The 19,179-nt window shown below is 39.3% G+C and overlaps 1 protein-coding gene across 11 annotated transcripts in view; it reads left to right on the forward strand.

Annotated features, from left to right (window-relative positions):
- The window catches only part of SOX5 (SRY-box transcription factor 5), a 297,069-nt gene that overhangs the window by 228,367 nt on the left and 49,523 nt on the right, over window positions 1-19,179 (forward strand). For 9 of the 11 annotated variants that reach the window (XM_056340467.1, XM_056340470.1, XM_056340469.1 and 6 more), the window contains one exon: window positions 6,711-6,857. The exons of the other annotated variants lie outside the window; for them this stretch is intronic. In XM_056340467.1, the coding sequence (XP_056196442.1) occupies window positions 6,711-6,857 (147 nt within the window). The remainder of the gene's footprint in view (window positions 1-6,710; window positions 6,858-19,179) is intronic. 11 annotated transcript variants of the gene reach the window in all.

Consider the following 19,179-nt stretch of genomic DNA (forward strand, 5'->3'; position numbering starts at 1 on the left):
TTACTTTGTCTACTGTTTTACAAGCAAAGAAAGCATTGTTTAAATGTACTGCAGTGACGATAGAAGTCTTTATTACTTCCAATGCAGACTTAAAGCTCATTCAGTTTTTCAGTGCCCTGGACTCCAGCCTTGTTTGTGGATGCCAAGGATCCCTGGTTGGTCGTACCATGGAAGTTCCAAATGAGAAAAGAACTAGTGCATTCAGCCTGGCACGGGCAAAGTGGTCCTGTTGACTACAGTGAGATTATTCTCAGGAATAAGGCCTGCTGGCCTGGAACCCTAAAGATCAGCTACCAGAATCGTACTTTATGGAGACTTGTGGTTACCGATTCTAAAAGTGATGTTTTTCTAATATGAGAGGGATGGTGGTTACAAGGCTGTGCTTGTAACTTGCATGCAAGAAGTGTATAAATGAAGCCTTGTTCTGTTTGTGAATGCTTTACAGTTTTTCTAATGAGAGCTTGTTTTTCTTAATGTTTCTTTCTAAGTCTCAGGTTTTTTTAAGGCTAGAGAGACTATTAGATTGTCTAGTCTGACGAAACAAGGGGTAAAATATTATTTGGCATAATAAACTCTTTTTGTTTAAAGTTCATCTTCCAGAAACACATCTGATCTTGACTGAAGCATCAAGAGTCAAAATACACCATTTCTCTAGGCAGTTTCTCCAAGTCTTACCAATGCTCTCTGATTAAAAGCAGCATATTATTTATCTATTAATTTGCCCAGTCTTAACTTTCAAATATTTATTATTGTTCCTTGATTCATGATTTACTTACCTGTTTTCCTCCCTTAGGCTAAATACAGAGCAAAGATAGGATGGGAGTTTTCAAAGGAAGTTAGCTGGTTTCTGTGGGCACAGGAAAGAACAGTGTAGCTATTCAGTATTTACTGTATCTTCTCTAGTTTCTGTGTGGTCCATAATTTTGGGGCGAATTCATCCAGCTTGCTTTTTTTTAAATTTTTTTGCTTGGTGAATAAAGGAAACACTAGTTCAGGCAAGGTCCCCTGCCAGGAGTCTCTGTGGGACATATGCATACCTCAGCACTGGGAGCCAGGGTTGTTTCTTTTAGGCAATGGGTGTGGTAAAGACATACGGTAGGTAGAACAGTAACAATTATTCAACTCTGTCCAGAGTTCTAAACAACAAAGGAAAATAAAATAAAACCAAAATAAAATACTCTTTAAGTGCATCTCAGAATGTCAAGCTCTATTGTTCTTACCTGAAATTGGCCCAAAGTGGAAGCTAACAAACTCAAGCACTGAAGCTGAATAAAATTCACCTTGCAGTGGGGTTTTTTCGGGCAAGCTTTTAAAGATGCTTATTGAGTTTGTGTTCACATATTATCTTTGTTTTCTGAAAATCTCCCAGTTGGTGCAACCAAATGGCACTTTAAAACCTTTGCTCAAGGTTTGAATGTACAAATTAGTATGTCCCTTTAAAATGTTTGACTAAAAATCTTTGAAGGGAACTCAAACACAGAAAAGATGAAAGTCTGGCATTTGTACCTTTCTGTATGTAATGAAGAACTTTTTTCATAGAAGATCTAGAATGTATGGCTACCAATTACTAATAAGTGCGGCTTTAATTCTAATTCCTATGGTTAAATTTTATCTGTGATGCCACTACCTTTAAAAGCCTATCTTACAGTAGGGCATCAAATGTTTAAGTTAATTCCTTTTTCTTTCTAATTCCTTGTGTCTTTTTTGAAAAATAGAAAAGGAAACCTGAACAATCCAAAATTAATTCTTTCTGCTGTAATCACTTTGCATGCCTTATATAAGCATAAATTTTGAGGTAAAGAAAATGAAATTCATGTGTTCTGAATGAGAGAATCTCAATTTATACCATTTCTTCCCTGAGATTATGCAAGAATCAAAGAACAGGGCCATTCATGTGTATATTTTTAATGATGGGTCTCAGAATGACAAAGAAACTGAATTGTTGGATCAGTCAACAGTTCAAACATTTAAGCACAGTGGTTTTTAAATTCATCACTGTGGTAACTCCACTGAAAAACTACTTTATATCAGAAACGAATTTATTGCAGTGACTTATTCAGTTTCCAGTACCACCTGTCTCTGTCTTTCTATGGTTTTTTTTTAATAACAGCTCTTAATCTCTACTGTTCACTAATAAAAATATTTTAATAAGAGATAATACTGTAATCCAAATGTCTATAGGTGCTTGAATCAACTATCTCTGCCTATGTAATTGCTAACACTTTGTTTAAGCAATTTCTAAAATTGCTATTAAATCTCATTCTCATTTTCTGTATTAATAGAACAAGAATTCATTTTTAATGTACCCTCAAAGCAGTCATGAGCATTGGTAACATGTAACAGCAATGCCCAAGGGGAAAGTTTTCAAAGCCGGTCTAACCTTAAGGCTTTGCTATTGATGTGCTACAGTCATCAAGCCAAGAGCTGTTAGAGCTAGTCCACTTGGAGAGTTCAGCGGAATACTTCTGCTTAATATATTGGAAGAATTATAAATGGTTTAGATGGTGACCTAGGGAGAAGGGGGAATTTTTGTTTAATAGCTTAAGATCAGAGGGGCAAGATTAAAAAAAATAACTACACCTCCTGCTCATTTTAATGTGTATCACATTGTGCTTTTATTCTGATGGTTTTGCTTCCACACAGATTTCCATAAGAGGTTAATAAGAAAACATTAACAAGACATGCAATATTGCACATGGGCAGGGGAGCTGAAACATCGTCATTTAGTTATAAATAAACAATAGATGTTACTTTTTAATTGCTTTTCAGAAGCCAAATCTGCCTTCTTGAAGAAGTATTATCTATCTTATTAAATTTGGATTATTATCCTTATTTCATTTATTATGTATAGGAGAAATGAAATTATCTAAAGCAGTAGTGCTTCACTGATTTCAGCTGAATGCCTTGGTCACAATAAACCAGTCAAGACCCTATAGATTAATAGTCCTGTATGAGTTGTAGGGCAGCAAAATGACCTTGATTGCTAGAATTTGAGACTGAGCCTTTAGATTAGCTGAAGGTAGTGGAAGTGGCTTCAGAAGTCTCTATTTGGGGTACAAATTAAGAGGCTCAAGAACAGTGTATTACTGCAGTGATACAGAATAACATAATTTTCATTGCACTTTTTGAGGTCTTGGTTTCATTACTGTGAAAAGTGTAAGGGTACATTTTAGATGATGGTAGAATGTTTCAACAGAGACCAATTCATACAGTGTTCCAAAATCTGAAACTCTGTTGAGGAAGCAGGGGTAGAAATGTTTGGGGCTTTTTTTGTTGGAGTTCAGTTTGTTTACGAAATGAATGCATAAATTGTTTTCATTTAGCCATCTTGATTCACAGCATTTCATCATACCATTGCCCTTTCCTAGGGTATAAGCTAAAGGCCATCGTGTCCTAAAACAACTAAATATGAACAGACAAATTCAATAATGTCAAAGTTCAAAAATATTAACAGTCTAAGAAATGTGCTGTGTGTTGTATATTTCTATCCATTTTTTGAAAGGGAGGGAGGAACATGGGAGCAATCTTACTAGTTAAATAGGAGTCAGACCCTTGCAATTTCAAAAGCTACATGTTTTTCACTTTAAAGCTGGGCTTGATGTTGCTTTTCAGTAGAATAGTTCATTTGTGTTGCAGGAAGGGACTTTTTAAGAGGGTCCTCTGACAAGGAACCTCTTATAAAATTTTATTTAATGTTTGTTTTTAATTCTTAAAATGAATGGAATAGAGGTGAGATGTTGAATCTGATAACAGGAGGACAGACGTTTGTATGAAGCATGAATGAAGGCTTTATAGGTTTTCTTCCACCCCTCTTTCCAGATTAGTCCACGCTATACTGTGTGCTTCACTCTCTCGAGGTATAGCTGTCCCTGAACTGAGAATAGGGCATGCATCTGAAATTCCATGTATTCCATTTATCACTTTAAAATATGGCTTTCTCCTGGACTGTTGCATCAGGAAATTAATTCCCCACGCTTATTTAGTTGTCTGCTTTGCATGCATTGTCACAAAGGTGGCTGGTGGCAGTATAGAAAGGAGGAACAAAAAGGCTTCCAACACATTTCTCGGGGACTGCTGAACAGGTGTAACGTATGGATTATTGGACACCATGTTGTGCATGTATTTTGTATAGTTTAGTTCTTGTGAGCCACTCTTTGGACCTCAACAGAAGGTTGAGAGCTATGTTTGAGTTAGAGATTTCCCTCTCTTTTCAGGGTAAGGATTCTGTTTGAAAAGTCTTCCCCAAAGTCTCACAGAAATTTCTAGGAGGCTCAATCCTCAACAGGCCAGTCCCTGTATGGCCTGTCAATGGTCTCCAGTTGGTTCAGGACTGCCAAGTGTCCAAACCGACTATGTTATTTTTACCTTTCTTTGTGGACTAGACATACTCTCTTATATCTAATCTATAGATTAGCAGCAAGCTTGAACGTTTCCTGCTCAATAGCCATTTGACTTTCTTTTGTGTTTTTCCCATAGTTGCCTCAATTTGTTTTGTCATTTTTTTCAATAAGGAGCAAAAGAAAAGGAAAAGCTTTCCCTAGGTCTGCTCTGTCATCACTAGAGTCTGATTATGTTTGAGCTGTTCCCTAGCCATGTATCCTATTTCTTAAACTACTGTTGCCCTTCTGATATATTAATTGGTACATAAAGCTTGCTTGGTTTTCCTTGAACTGCCTGCTACATTTCTTCTTTGGTTCACACAGACCCTTGTTCCTTTCTCCTGCTGGATTTAGTCTTCTTTTGAAAGAATGAATGGATATGAACTTCAACTGATAAATAACACGCACTTGAATCTGTGACTGATCTGTGGCTGGATTGGTTTTGATTACTTTTATCTGTAGATGATTTGGATCTGTTTGGCTCTGATTGCTGGGGGTAACATGTAGAATAATAAATAAATTTGAGGAAGAGGCAAAGAGAGAATGGATGAATGAATGGATGACAGGGAAAGCAGGAGACTAAACAGAAAGTGATGGATAAATGGTGGTTAAGAAGTACAGAAAAATAAGGAACAAGCAATGATGAAAGTAAATAAAAGAAATAAAAGGATTCAAAATTTAAAAGAGGAGAAAGTCTGAAAAGAATAGAAAGAGTGGAAAAGAAGTAAGAATTAATTTGGTGCCTGATCACACCTAAAAGAGCAGAAGTGGGCTACTTTTAATTATGTGAAAAGGCTAGGATTGTGCACTAGTGAAGGGAGGAGTTTGTACAGGCAACCACAGGACAACGTCCAGGCTTGTGGAAGACTCAGAGCAGTAAATCTTAAGTGCTTGCTACAGGGCTTACGTACTCTAAACTCACATTAGCAGTGTCTCTCTACCTTTTGCACAACTCCATGTGGAATACTCCTGTAATGAATCCTAATTTTCCTCTTTCAAACTTGATGGTTTGGGTTACCGTTTCTTTGTGCCCTCCAGTCTGACCTTTGTTCTTTTATCAGCGTATACAGTTAACTAAAAAACAAGAGCAAAACAAATAAGCACCACTAACAAGACTTTTTAGACTAGACATATTGAAGCCCCCCTGTTTTTTTACATCCACATCCATGTTTCTGCATGTTGTCCCTTGTCACGTTGCATCTCAGAAGCTCTGTTAGCACCTGCAGGCAGAGATCTCCATCATTCAGTGTTACACATTACACATGTACTGCAACAGCACAAATCATACATAGCATGAGTCTTTGAAGCAGATACTGTGACTGAGGGGGGAAAGCCTTTGTTACTACATTACCTGCTGTCTCAGGCATCTGACTGCTATTTGGCTTTACCTGAATTCCTCTCTATTCACACAGCAGCAACAATTGCTGCTTCTCCTGCCCGCCATGTTTATTCTCTCCACTTTTTATTTGGAGGTCAGGGGAGCTTCAGGGCACTGCCCGTTTGTCTGTTTTCTCTCTGCTTTTGACCTCTATCCATTAAACTCTTATTGTAGTGCTTAACTTTAAACAGATGACTCTGGTTATAAGTATTCACATGCTAATAACCAAATACGTGTTGAAAGTGCCTTGCTGGTGTAGTTTTGAAGAGGAAAACTTCCCCACTGTGTATCTGATTTGTACCTATAACAGAAAGGGTTCTTAAGTCTTAATTGGAGCTTCTAGTTGCTGATGGACTGTTCATTACCATCAGTGTGCATATATTTATATTGGCTGTAGTGGTTCCCCAGACCCCAGCTGAGAGTGGACTCTCACAGTAAGTGCTAAAGAAAATTTTGACATTCCCCATCCCAAACACCTGACAGCCTGTACAAACAAGGCAAATATAGCAGGTAAGGTAAAGCCACATAAAATGGTAGCACAGAGACCATCATATCAAACATTGTGTGAATTTCACAGGGGTTAATGTGTATTATTGATGGAGATGCTGTTATGCCTAAGTCATCTCAGGAAAGGAAAGATTGCCCAGTGGCTCAGGCAAACCATGAAGATTAGCTTTTGTTCCTTGTTTTGAATCCGTGAACACACAGGGATGCTGGGACATTTCTCATGGTGACGTCTGTCATTCATCCCCTGAGGAATGAGTCATGAAAAAGTTGAGATGACAGTTCTTGTCTTGAAATATACTGGTGTGCTAAATAAAAAATAATCATCGGAAGGAAAATATGTCATCTGCAGTAGGAGGAGTTTTGAGAAAATTAGCTATTTATTGATTTATTTGTCTCTCCTCTCTCTCTCCCCACACATCCCATTTTTTATTTGTTTGTTTTTACAGCAGTTGTATGCTGCCCAACTTGCTGCAATGCAAGTGTCTCCAGGAGGCAAGATACCTGGAATGCCCCAGGGTAACCTTGGTGCTGCTGTATCCCCTACCAGCATCCACACAGACAAGAGCACAAACAGCCCTCCACCCAAAAGCAAGGTACTGTACCAGACCCTGCAGCATCGTGTTTCTGACAGTGTGGGTACCTGCATATGTGTTTTTTTCTAAGGGTATCTCTGTACCTCTCAGTTGCAGGCAGCTTTGTTCTCAGGATGGCTTCCTGAAATAGGAGGATATTCTTAGTGCCATTTTTCCAGTGGGAGGACCCCAGCACAGTAAAGCCAATTAACCATTCATACATGATGTTGGTAACAGACACCACCTCAGCTGAGATCCCGTGGTTCCCTTGTGTGTGCTAGCTATCACACTGCTGTTTCTTCCATCTTCAGTAACTGGTGGCAGGCTGAGGTGACCAGCTCCTATTCCAGCACACAACTGTTGTTTCCTTTCAGAATGCTAAATGGGAATCAGGTTAGCAATGTCTCCATGAGGGATGGAAAGTGGTGGGGCATGTCATCTGTGGCCAGATACTGTCCCGGGTTCAGTGAGAGTCTGGGGAGGACAAGTTTCCAAAGCAAGTGCCTGTTGTGTCATAGAACACGGCTGCAATCTGTCTGTCCAGCGATGGGCCCTGATGAGTAACCTTGGTCATAGCAGGGCAGTCATATTCATTTAAGAGGTCAAGCTAGCAGCTCGTAGTTGCATCTGTATAATGCCACCAATGTGTGACTAGTTACACCTAGAAAAAAGACACAGAGTATGTCCAGTGGCAGATGAGCTCAGCATATGCCACAGCTGAGCAAAACTAACAGGTCAAAATTGAATGGCATATCTTGGGTGTTGCAAAACAACTAGGAAGAATTTAGCTAAGAAATGTGGGGAGACTCAGTCCCATTTAGGTGACAGTAAGAACCTGACAAAAACATGTCCTTTCTTTTTGTTAGTATCCATGTCCCTTATCATGTCAGAAAAGATTCCTTGAATTGGCAGTGGTGTCCTGTTTTTACCCTAACAGTAAAACAACACAGATTAGAAATAACCAAACAAATAAATAACACCATTGTCAGCTCAGTGAGATACATGTTCAAAGAGTAAAATAGATGCTGTGAAACCAGTAGCTGTTGTGTTAATGAATCAAGCTCTGGGTCTGCGTTTTCTTTCTTCTCTCCTCAATGTAGATTTTCTGACTTCCCAAACCTTATCCTTGGCTTGGCCTCTTCTTTTCTACACTGTAGAGCAAGGAATCACAAAGCCATGCAGTGCTCAATGACAGTTTCGAGGGTTTTTTCCCCAAAAGTTGTGTCTATGAGTAACAAGAAATTTTTGTGCATTTTACAAGGGGGGTTTTGTGTGTGGCTGATGGCTTGTAAGATTGACTACACTTAAAATTCTGATGGTGTTTTTGGATCTCTTGTACATAAGCAGAATGTCTGATGAGATCTAAGGGGACACTATTTATTTTGTGGCAATTGTGGAATTAGAAGGCCTGCCGTATCTACCAGTAACATCAAGCGTAGCCATCTTACTGGCAGCTGTCAAGATCGGCTCTGTTCTCCCTTGTGTTTTATTGCTTTTTCATATTTGTAGGTGTGCCAGTGCCTTTGGCTTGCAGTTCTGTAGGACACAAACAAAACTTATTTGCAAATTGAAAAGAAACAAAAAAAAAAAAAGTGGGCCAAAAGGAAAGGAAGGGGGCTCCAAAAGGCTGTAAAATTGTGCAGCGTGAGCCCTGTGATGCATGCTGTTTTCAATCTGCTGTGTGCCAGTTGGAGGCTCAGAGAGAGAGCGAGAGAAAAAGAAGGGATAATGCTGAGAAATGATAGAGTGGCTGTGACCTCCAAGCTCAGCCTGGAAATCCAAGACATTGATTTCACTTAGCATTCCTGCTGAGAAATCCGGCGGAGTTCAGTTGTAATAAAAGAACAAGATTCTGTTCTAATGGTAATGGCGTATGACAGACATATCACTTTGTCTGTCCTCAGCACCAGAGAGAGGAGAATTGGAGAAAGGTCACCTGACCTGCCTGTGCTGTTGTGCGAATGCTGTACTGAGCTTTGAACTCCAGCCTGGAAGCACAATTATTTATAATACTAAATGATAAAGAAACCTTTATAGAGCCTACAGTAATTAGAATAAAGCTTATACAATAGTGCAGCGGCCTGGCTCAGAAAACATGCTGGCAAATCTGTCACAGTGGCAGAAACTGAAGCTTATGTGTTGAAACTAAACACCTTCGTTCGTGTCTGTGTGGACCTTCCTTTGCCTTTGCAAAGCTTGTTTGTGTTCAACAGCTCCAAAAGTTTATTGTCTGCTGATTTTTTTTTTTTAATTTATTTTTTTTAGCTGTTGTCAGGGAGTATGTATATTTCACAGCCATTTGTAAAATTTTTTTTTAATCCCCAGCAGCAACTCAGTTCTTGAAGTTAGTTTGTGGTGGTCTTTCTCACTGTTACTGTATGTCAAACCTCCACAGATGAACAGTTAATGCCTTAGACAAGCTTTCAATAGATGCTGTTTGCTGAATCTCTATTTTCAGCCCACAGTTTACACTGGCGCAGCTTTGGTAATATGCTCAAGTGTTTGGAGACAAGGAGACAGCCTTACCTGAGAGTGTGTCAAGCTACTGGCAAACATCTAGGTCACTTCTGAAAAGCTCTATTTTTTTCCCTCTTGTATAGTGTTAAAGTTAGTGTGCTGCTCTTTGCAAGGATTCTTCAAAGTCGGCCTCAGCAGCAGATGGAACAACTGTTGGCTCTAGAAATGCTGAGAAGCATCAGGGGGAGTTTGCCAAGGATCATCCTTTAAATCTAGTAAGACTTGAACACATCCCTGAAACTCCTCTAAGACCTTGGCAACTCCTGTTTTGGCAAACCTTTTATCAGTGGCCCTCACCAGTGTTTGAACATTGTGCTGGGCAGACTACCCTGGCATCTTCTGTTGTCTCACTCGCCTTTCAACAGATGTGACCTGGAATAGCCAAATTCACTTCCCAGGTTTCTGTACTGTAACTTTTAGGAAGCCATGAAGTAGAGATGCCATTATGCTGTGCTGCACGCATTCTGTCAAGTTTTGGTTAGGAAACTGAGCTGGTGTCGTACACTCTTCCAAGAAGAAATCTGTGCCAGAAAAATTGATTTAAGAAACAGAGCTAGTGGAGCCTGTCCAAAAGAAAATGCGTGTGTCTTGCGGAAATGGATTTTAACACAGCTTCTTCTTGAGCAGTTTTAAAAACAGCCGGTATGCTAATCATACCATTCAAATTTACCAAGGCCTCCTCCACAACCCATTTGAAAGGCAACTATTTTTGAAGTTTGCCAAATTGTGCTGGATTTCCAAAGTCTGTCTTAAGCACATTTTGCCTTTGATCGTGTAAATGCTTGCATGCTGCTCTGTTGGGTGTTCAAGGTGGTTGCACGCTCCCAAATAAGTAGGAGAGAACAGGCACAGGTGCAGATAAGAACTAGGCAGAATAACTTACTAATCCATCTTGTGATTAACTTCAAGCCTCTTGCTTGTACAGGGCCCTGCAGGACAGAAAAAACCACAATGTGATAGAGGACATGTTTATCTGAACAGTGAGCCTTACCATGCTACCAGGATTCTCACCTGGTAGCTAGTCTTCACTGACTTCAGGCGAGGTGCATTATACCCTTGAATAAGCACAGCAACATCACCCTCAGTTGTAAATGGCCAGGGCCCTGTTCATTCCTGCCTTTGTTCCTCGCTTTTGATGTTGCACATCTAAATATAGCATCTAGTGCCTGCATGATGCAATATCCTAGCCCTTTCAATGTAACCTTTCAAGTACAGGAATTCTGGAGTGAATTTTCAATGTAGCTTGTAAATGTAGCTAAATGATTCCCCATATTTAATGGAGCACAATGCACTGTCTGAAGCATCTGCTGAAAAACAGGAGCAATTCAGTGTGAAATGTGACAGGAGAGAATTCCTGGACACTTTTCTGTTAACCTTGTTACGACCTCAGCCCTAACCCTACTCACAGTTGTGTCTCCCTCAATGGCAACAGCACACAGATTGTCCAAATCAATTTTTTTGTTCTTTTCAAATACTTCTGGCAGTGATGTTACTATTTGCTCAGCAGTAGCACCTGGGAGTTGTGACAAGGAAAGGAAATGTGTTTCAGACAAGCCAGAAACAGCACTAAGCAGTTGGATATACACAATCAGATTCTCCTCAACTGCAATATCCAGACAAATATCAGTGTGAATCCTTAACTGAAATTGGTACTTTATTTTCACGTTATCCGATCCTCTGATCACTAAAGTAAACATTGGATTGAAATTTTTTCATGTCTCCTATAGTCAGCAATAGAATTGCCTTTGAAAGACTTAAAGCTTGCCCGCTGCAGATTGACCTTAAAATGGCCAGAGACTTTCCACGGAAACTTCTTCCATTTTGGAGGAATTTCTGATGATGATGCTACAGTTGCTGCCACATGCACCAGCTGTGTCTTGCATCCTGTTTATAGTATACAAAGGATAGAAAGGGACCAACAGTGTGCTTGCTCCATTCTCGCCCGGGCAAGGTAAGCCCAGATATGAAACTACAACTGAGTCACTGTTGACTTTTTTACCACGTACATCTCATACCAGGGATAAAATAAAGTATAAGAGTCTTTAGAAATGGGCATTTTAATTCAGACACACCACAGGGTATATTAGGAAAAATAAGTGTACTATTTATTATAGGGTGGCTGGTTGGGACTTTTCCTGTCCCAGTCAAAACTGATTATGGCACTATACTTCCCAGTTTCAGTAGGGGAGCTTTCTTGACTCAGGATAAAAATATTACGAAAAAAAAAGAAAAACATCAGCAGGGAAGGAGAAAGAAAAAGGTCCTAAAATGGCCTGGTAATAAGAACACTCAACTAGATATCTTCCTGATTCTACTTCAGGCAGATTGTTGACTTGAACTTCATTTTAGGTGAGTGCCCTGAGCAGCCCTGTTAACTTGGGTATATTTGTCTCCCTTTCCCTCATTTCTCTCTTTTGTACCATAGTGCAGAAGGTGAAAATTTATTCTGGGGAAATCTTGAGGAAAACACTAAGCTCCATTATGTGCATAGCTGCCTCGGCTTGCTTGCCACATCAAGCTATGACTATCGCAGAAGCCTGGCTGATAAGTGGACATACAGATTCCTTGTACCCTCAGAGCTGCCATTTTTGAACACATTAAAGGAAAGTATTTAATTTCAACTCCACAGATGACAGATGCATTGCTATTCAAATGCAGAAGAATATCGGTGTTTCTTCTTCGTAACACTTCTTTCTATTTAGTGGTATCAAACATTTTTGGAAACGAGCTAATTGTTTTTTGCACAGCACTGTAAAGTACTTCAGCTGTAAAGAGGGAAACTGTGTGATAAAGAATATTGATCATGGCTGTGTACAGGTGATCAAAGGGCTTGACTGCTTGTGTTAGATAGGGTCCTCTTCTCTTCAGGGAAAAGAATTTGGCCCCGTCTGAAGCTAACCCATTGCACATATTAGGCCTCATATACTAATGACAATTACTGTCCTCTTTATTGGTTGAAGAGCTCAGCAGCTGCTGAATGCCTATCCAAGCAGCAGGAAATTAAGGCATCCTTATTTTCATTAAAGTAGTGAGGTATTTTAGAGTGAAGAACAAGAGTTCTCATTAAAGTGACACAAGACGCACCATCCCTGCTAGAACATCAAAGCTATGTTTACAGAAGGTTTATCTCTGAGATTTGCAAAGCGCTTTTATTTTTGAGAATTTCTGTGTGGGACACGATTCTTTATATGCCATTGACTAAAAAAAAACAACCAAACAAACAAAAAAAAACCCGACTGTAAACTAATCTACTAAGCTTTTCAGCCCTAGAATAACCGTTAGCAGTAGAATATTATAAATCGGTAAATTCAAAACATTTTTCAGTGCTTACTTTTCCCAGTCACCTTGTCAATGCATTACACAGGTGAGAAATAGCCGTAAGATAACTGAGGAAAAGTTTACAGTGTGAGTAGAGTGATGTACAGGGAGCTGTAAATTGAGATCTCATCTGCCTTATCTGTGCTATGCTACTTCTTTAGCATCTCTGACTATTCTTAATGGAGGCCTTGTAGCTTATTATCTCTTTACCGGGAAGAGATAATAATTTTAATTTTACTGCTCATGCTTTTAGTCCCATATAGCAAAATGTGGAGTTGGTGACAGAATCTTTGAAACTGTTTTCTTCCTCCTTGCTCTTCTCACTGTACATGACATCCAGGCATATAAACAGTGACTTTTTAAACTATTTGCTGGAGCACAATGAAGTGGTGTGTATTAATGGAACTTCTTATGATGTCTTTCTAAAATGGAAAATGTGTTCTGAACAATAAAAACAATGTTAATAGCAGTGTCTAAAAACCAGCAGCAGCAGGGGCTTGCACGGCATTCTACCTGCCTCCCACCCCTCCCTACTTTCCTAAAAATAAATTAGATACATGGAGGGGTTCCTAGGATGCTTTTTCAGATTAACTCTCTGCTCTGTTTCCTAATATCTTGTGTCTCTGGCAGTAGTCTGTCTCTCAAGCAGAGTTGCCAGCCACTCAGCCCTTGTCAGGCTCAGTGGGCACGTTTTATAATGAAAACTCAGAAGAAAACATAACAAAAAGGGGGGAAAAAAACCCCTCTGAAATCTGTGATCACAGAACAAAAGCCAGATACACAAATTAAGCAAGATCACTGCATTTCTGAAAGGGAGGTCTTCAGAAATCAGGCAGGGAACAAAAGAGATGTAAAGCAAAACAGTAGTGACAATACACAATATGTGCCTCTTACTAGTTCACTACCATTCCTTGCCACTAGTGCCTTTCTTACCTGGCATGAATAGATAAAATACCCACGTTTTCCTTGGTGGAAAAGTTGGTGGAGTGGGCAGCAGGCAGTAATTTTCATTCTTTTTGGTTAAATGATCTACAGCCTTGACTTCATACAAGATACTACACCACACTATTACTTTCATGAGGCAGCTACTAAAGCCACCTTCAGCCACAGATCCCTCAGTGTTCAGGAACACTGGGACTTGGCACGTTTTTTTTCTGATCTGCATCTTATTCTACATCTTACTTAGAAATACCTAAGCATTGACTTCTGCAGAACCTTTCTGATGGAACTGCCCATCTAGTGTCACTTGAAACAAAGAGCTTGAATGAGAAAGAGCAGCATTTTGCAAGAAGAAACTGGAAGAGTCCCGAACAAGCAAACAGTGTCACAAAGTCAAGGTTTTTTAATGCCAGTGAGGTAGCTGTTGAGCTAATGTTGTCAGTTGTCCATGCCGTCTTAAGAATAACAGTAAAAGGCCTTTAGGAGAGCATGTTATCTGGAGTTGCATAATGGAACACGGAAAATTTAGATTTTTCTAGTTGCAGTGTGTTTTGTTGATCCTCCTCATGTTTGGGTGGATTTCTTCCGTGGGGAGAGTTGGAAAATGTTTAGGCAAGGGTCTTTCTATTGAGGAAAGGGAACCAACTGTGAGAGAAATATGTGTCGAGTTCATCTTGGCACATAGTTTTTCATGGGGAACTGCTTAGTATCACAGCACTGTAAAGACGAAGGACCAATATTAGCTCAAAGTTAAATATAGATAATAAACCAGACAGTTATGCCAATATGAGATGAATTTCTAGTTTCCTTCATGATATTAAATTTCTGTAAATTAAAGGTCATCCTTTATTCCAGAGATTTTATTTTTTAGACTCCAAGCTGTTAGACTCTCTAAATCTAGGAATGTGTTTATTCCAGGAGCACAGGCTTGTGCAAAATAATGGTACTGTAATAATGTCCCTGTTTCATGGATTAAGAGGCAGCTTGAAATGGAGCAGAGGACTCTCATTCTACCAGATCCTTCTAGGAAGGAGCCAGGTACTTCAGGAATTAAATCTTCCCTTTTGCAGCTTCAGCTTAAGTGTTTGGGTATTCTGCAGCATGTGTTATTAATCAAAAGTAAAGTGCATAGGCTGCATTGGCAAGGCTGTCTGCTGGACAGCAATGTAGCCGTCTTTTACCAAATGCAGAACTTCTTTTCAACACAGAAAATAAATTTCTGAGGTGATTTAATCAGATTTTAATGTGATCAGTCTAGCACCTTCCAGAAACTGCTTGCTTTGTCTGCAGAAGGGTGGTTTGCTTCTACGTACTAGGTTTGAAATTAGGTCCTCTTGACACATTCGGGCACAATGCAATTCAAACTAAGAATCAAATAAATATATTTTGCAGTAAGTATTCTTGTACCCACAGCTGAATCATTATCATTTAACAAGGGAGCTCTACAAATTTTTTAATCTGAAACATTGTAATCTGTAATCCCTGGCAGCTGTGGATAGCTGAAGAGAGGCAACATTTAGCAGCAGAATGGAGAATGCTGTTCAAATTCAAACAGACAGTTTCTTATAGTTTAGTATTAACTCTAGAGTTATATGAGTGCTTAGGAAATATTTCACTGAAGTTTCTCAGAACTACGCATTTGTTGTACAGAATGCAGTTTGAATTGTTTAATTCAAAACAAACTGGTACAAAAGAGGGTTTGAGAGAAATCATCTGGAAATTGTTACTTTAGAGTACTCAGATTTTTCAAAACAGCGTGGCTACATCTTGTGATTTTATAATGGATAGTTTCCTTACAGTTCCAGCTCCTGGAGTCATGTGAATATGTGAGAATCTCATTTGAACAAAAAGCTTCAGGCTGTCATGGCTGAAACTTATAGATGGGTATAAATTTATCTCAAAGGCTTATAAAAAAGCTAACAAGATGAATCAATGAGTTACTATTTTAATCAAGTGGGATTAATTTTCAGTCTCGAATCATAGAAGACTTCATGTTGGCAGTTCTGCTGAGGCATAAATATTTCTCAGCAGAATTAGACTTTTTACCATAGTATCTCCCAGTAAGTGGTTCAGTAGTGTCCAGAGAGAACATTTGAGAGCATCCAAAGAACATCAGAGGCAGGCAAGCTGATACAACAAACCATTTTGGTTTTTGATATAATTTAACAGGATTTAATATATGAAACAAATTTAAAATTTTGATCTTGATCATGTGCCTTTATCCACTAATGCTGCCAGACTATGAATTAAAATGTGTACTTTTAGTACTACTGAATGAGTTTAGTTTCTATTTGTTTGTTTCCAGTTGCTACATTTTTCTCTGCTGCTTTTAAAGGAAATATAAGCTAATGCCGTGACTGGAATCTCTGGGGGGGGAAAAAAATAAGAAAAAAGTCTTTGATAAAATATTGCTTGGTATCTTGGCATGCGGAGTGCACGGAGGAGAAGATGTCTGTAATGGAAACTCTGGAGGGAAGGCTTTTCCGTTTCCAGTAAGGTTCCAGAAAGAATACAACTTTGGGCATTTCAAAAGTTATTAGTATTTCTTAAACTTTTTTGAGTAGATGTGCCAGCACCTGCTAGTAGATTCAAAATAAGGGGCCATTTCAAAAAGCTATGTGTGTATGGAGATGTAGCACATGGGTTCGTACAGGCTTTCAGCTGACATGCCAGGCAGTGACATGTCACGTCATGAATCAGCCACATCGTGTTACGTGATTTCAAGCTAACAGAACACAACAGGAGTTACATAGTGACAAACACAACCCAACATGACATATCCATGGGAAAATTGGCACAAAAAGCTTCTTAAAGTTGAGTTTCAGGGGTACATTTATTCATCTCCAAAATGCTCCAGAGAAAAATATGAAGCAGTGTACCGGAAAAGGGGGTAAAGTAGTGATGGGATTACTAAAGCAGCTTTAATTCAGTGTACAATTAGGAAGAAAACATATCTATATAACAATTCTGGAGAGTGGTTTTGTTTTGTTAGGTTCTTGTGAATTTCTTTCTTTCCAAAGGTAGCGCTCTCAGGGCTGCAGTCATTCCAGGTCAGTGATTACTTTTATCTTTAGCCATGCTAAGAGCTGTATAGACTTCAGGTTACAGCTGTAAGTTAATATATTTTGAATTTAGCTGTTGGTTGCCTCAGTAAATCTTGAGTCCTTGTAGTCTAAACTCTGGGGGTTTTCTGTTTTCCTTGCAGATCAGAGTGACCCCCTTTTGTGCCCATTTCCAATATTCTTAGTCTTCTATGAAGTTATCTTCGTTCCCTTTCTGGGTACTCCTATCCTAGTTTCTGATGTCCACTGAAAATAGCATCTGCAATTAAAACTCTGTGATGAATTAATTCATCTTTGTTTGCATATGATTCATCATAAATGTGCAGATAGCCTGTGCTTTCAACATTCTCTGTAAAAGGCACAGACCTAATTTGGGGTCAGGGAAATTCAACACATACATTTGGCTGAGAAGCGCATGTCAAGTAGCATTTTGTACATGATAGCAGAAATTAAAATGATGTCACATGACTGTTTGCCCACTACATTTCATGTCTGGATTTACAGTTCTTGATTTCACAGCCTTCAAAATATCAGTTTCTCTACACAAAATGAGTCTTCCCAGTGAATTGCAGCTTATAGGCAGAATGATGTGGTGGTGTAGTACCCAGGAGATTCACTATTGTACCAAACAACTAAAGTTTACTGGGGCTAGTGGGTGAGGAAGGCAACAGCCACATCATTTTGGCTAGCCTAAGTGAGAAAATAGCGTAGGTATTCAGAGGCCTGCAGAGCAGAACAAACTGAATAGATACTTTCGCTTCTGTCTTCGTTTTAAAATGAGCAAGATGCTGCAGCAGTGCCAGAAGTAGTGAAGCCTAGTTTCATTTGTGACCTCTCACAATACATATTGGACTCTCACTGGAAGTGTAGAATACCTCTTACCAGGGGTAGGTAAACTGTGTGGTAAGCACTGCAGTGCCTTACTTAAAGTGTGGGTAAGCACTGGAGTCTTCTCCTTAGGGGAGAGGCAAGAGCATTCTCCTGCCCTACCCCGTTGCCCCTCTACACAGGTGATGTGGGACCTTTGAGGTCTGCATCGAACCTGATGGAGGTTGGCTGGTATGCTCAAAAGGTCTATAGAGGTGAAGACTGCCAAACGTGCATACATGCACACAGACCTCATGTGCACACACACACATGCACACACACCGACTAATTTTGAGGCTAAAAATAATCTCACATTTCAACAACTCTCTGGGGTTTTATCGGCATGACATCTGAAATTCCAAATGGATGCAATATGTCTTGCTACTGCTTTTCCCGTGCTGTTGTTCTTCACCCCCAAATGATTACAGTTCAGTGCTGGGTGGAAGGATTCCCATGATAGTATCATTTGGGACTCACTTTGTAAATTGCTCTGGGCTCAAACAGAGCAAAATAATGCTATATAAATATATGTTATTACTGGTGAAGCAATAAAATTATCTTATGCTTACCAAGTATCCTAGTGTCTTGTCTTGACTGTAATTAACTGGTGACATACATGTTGAGTCAGTCCTCTAGGATTTGTGCCCAGAATAAGTCACAAAAACATAGCAGCTCTAGTACAGGAGAAAAGGATGAAGGGAGCTTTTTTTTTTTTTTTCTCCCTTTTTCCTCTTCTGGATAAGATATAAAACTGCCCAGAGCTGGCCCTGTTCAGAAATAGTGAATCAGCCTCTTGGAATTTTTTTTAAGTTGTCAACTTCCCTCTCATATACTTCTGTGAAGACAAAGAATGTCTTAACATCTATATTGAAGTCATCATTAAAATAAAAGGAGATCTGTAGACATCAGCTATAAATCATCAAGAAATAGCTTGTGGGTAACCTTTGACACAATTGAACCTACTTGAAATGAGCTAGGGCTGGATTCATTGCCTTTAGTGAGGCCGGTGGGTGGACTAAAGGTCTTCTCTCCCTCTCTCCATCTCTTACAGTGTTAGCTTCTGGGAGGTGAATGTGTTCTGGCTGAGTGATGGAAATGCATTTGGATGTGTTCTTAAATAGACATTTGTTTTATGTCTGAAAAGAATAGGCCAATCTTAACAGTGTGATGCTGGGGCTATTTGAAAGGTATTTTTTAAGGCAGTTGTCTTCTTTCAGCTTTATAAAAAACTATTTTAACCAATTGTTTAGGCTTGAGTAACAGCATGGAATATCTATTGTGTATGGATGCATGCATGTTCTACAGAATTAATAGTAGATAAAAATCTGCCTAATTTTACATAATAGATTTTTGGCATTCTTGTGATCTGACTTCAAATTCATGCTGAGTTTCTACAGTATAACAGAAATACTAGTTTGCAGTTGTTAATTTTAATTTCTAAGATGCTAGGTTTTAAAAGGAGCTGAAAGTGTTCAGCATCTCATGGGGACAAACTATGAGTCTTACTAATGAATCTAGCAATTAGTGGTTCATTGTGCCTGCCAGCAATTTGGCCCAGATACCGGTCCTGATGGTGATTTCATTTTTGCTGGTGTGAATCAGGAATAGGATCTGAAGTCTATTCACCAAGGGGGGCTGAA

The sequence above is a fragment of the Falco biarmicus genome, chromosome 5 (assembly GCF_023638135.1).
Source record: "Falco biarmicus isolate bFalBia1 chromosome 5, bFalBia1.pri, whole genome shotgun sequence".
Classification (NCBI taxonomy): domain Eukaryota; kingdom Metazoa; phylum Chordata; class Aves; order Falconiformes; family Falconidae; genus Falco; species Falco biarmicus.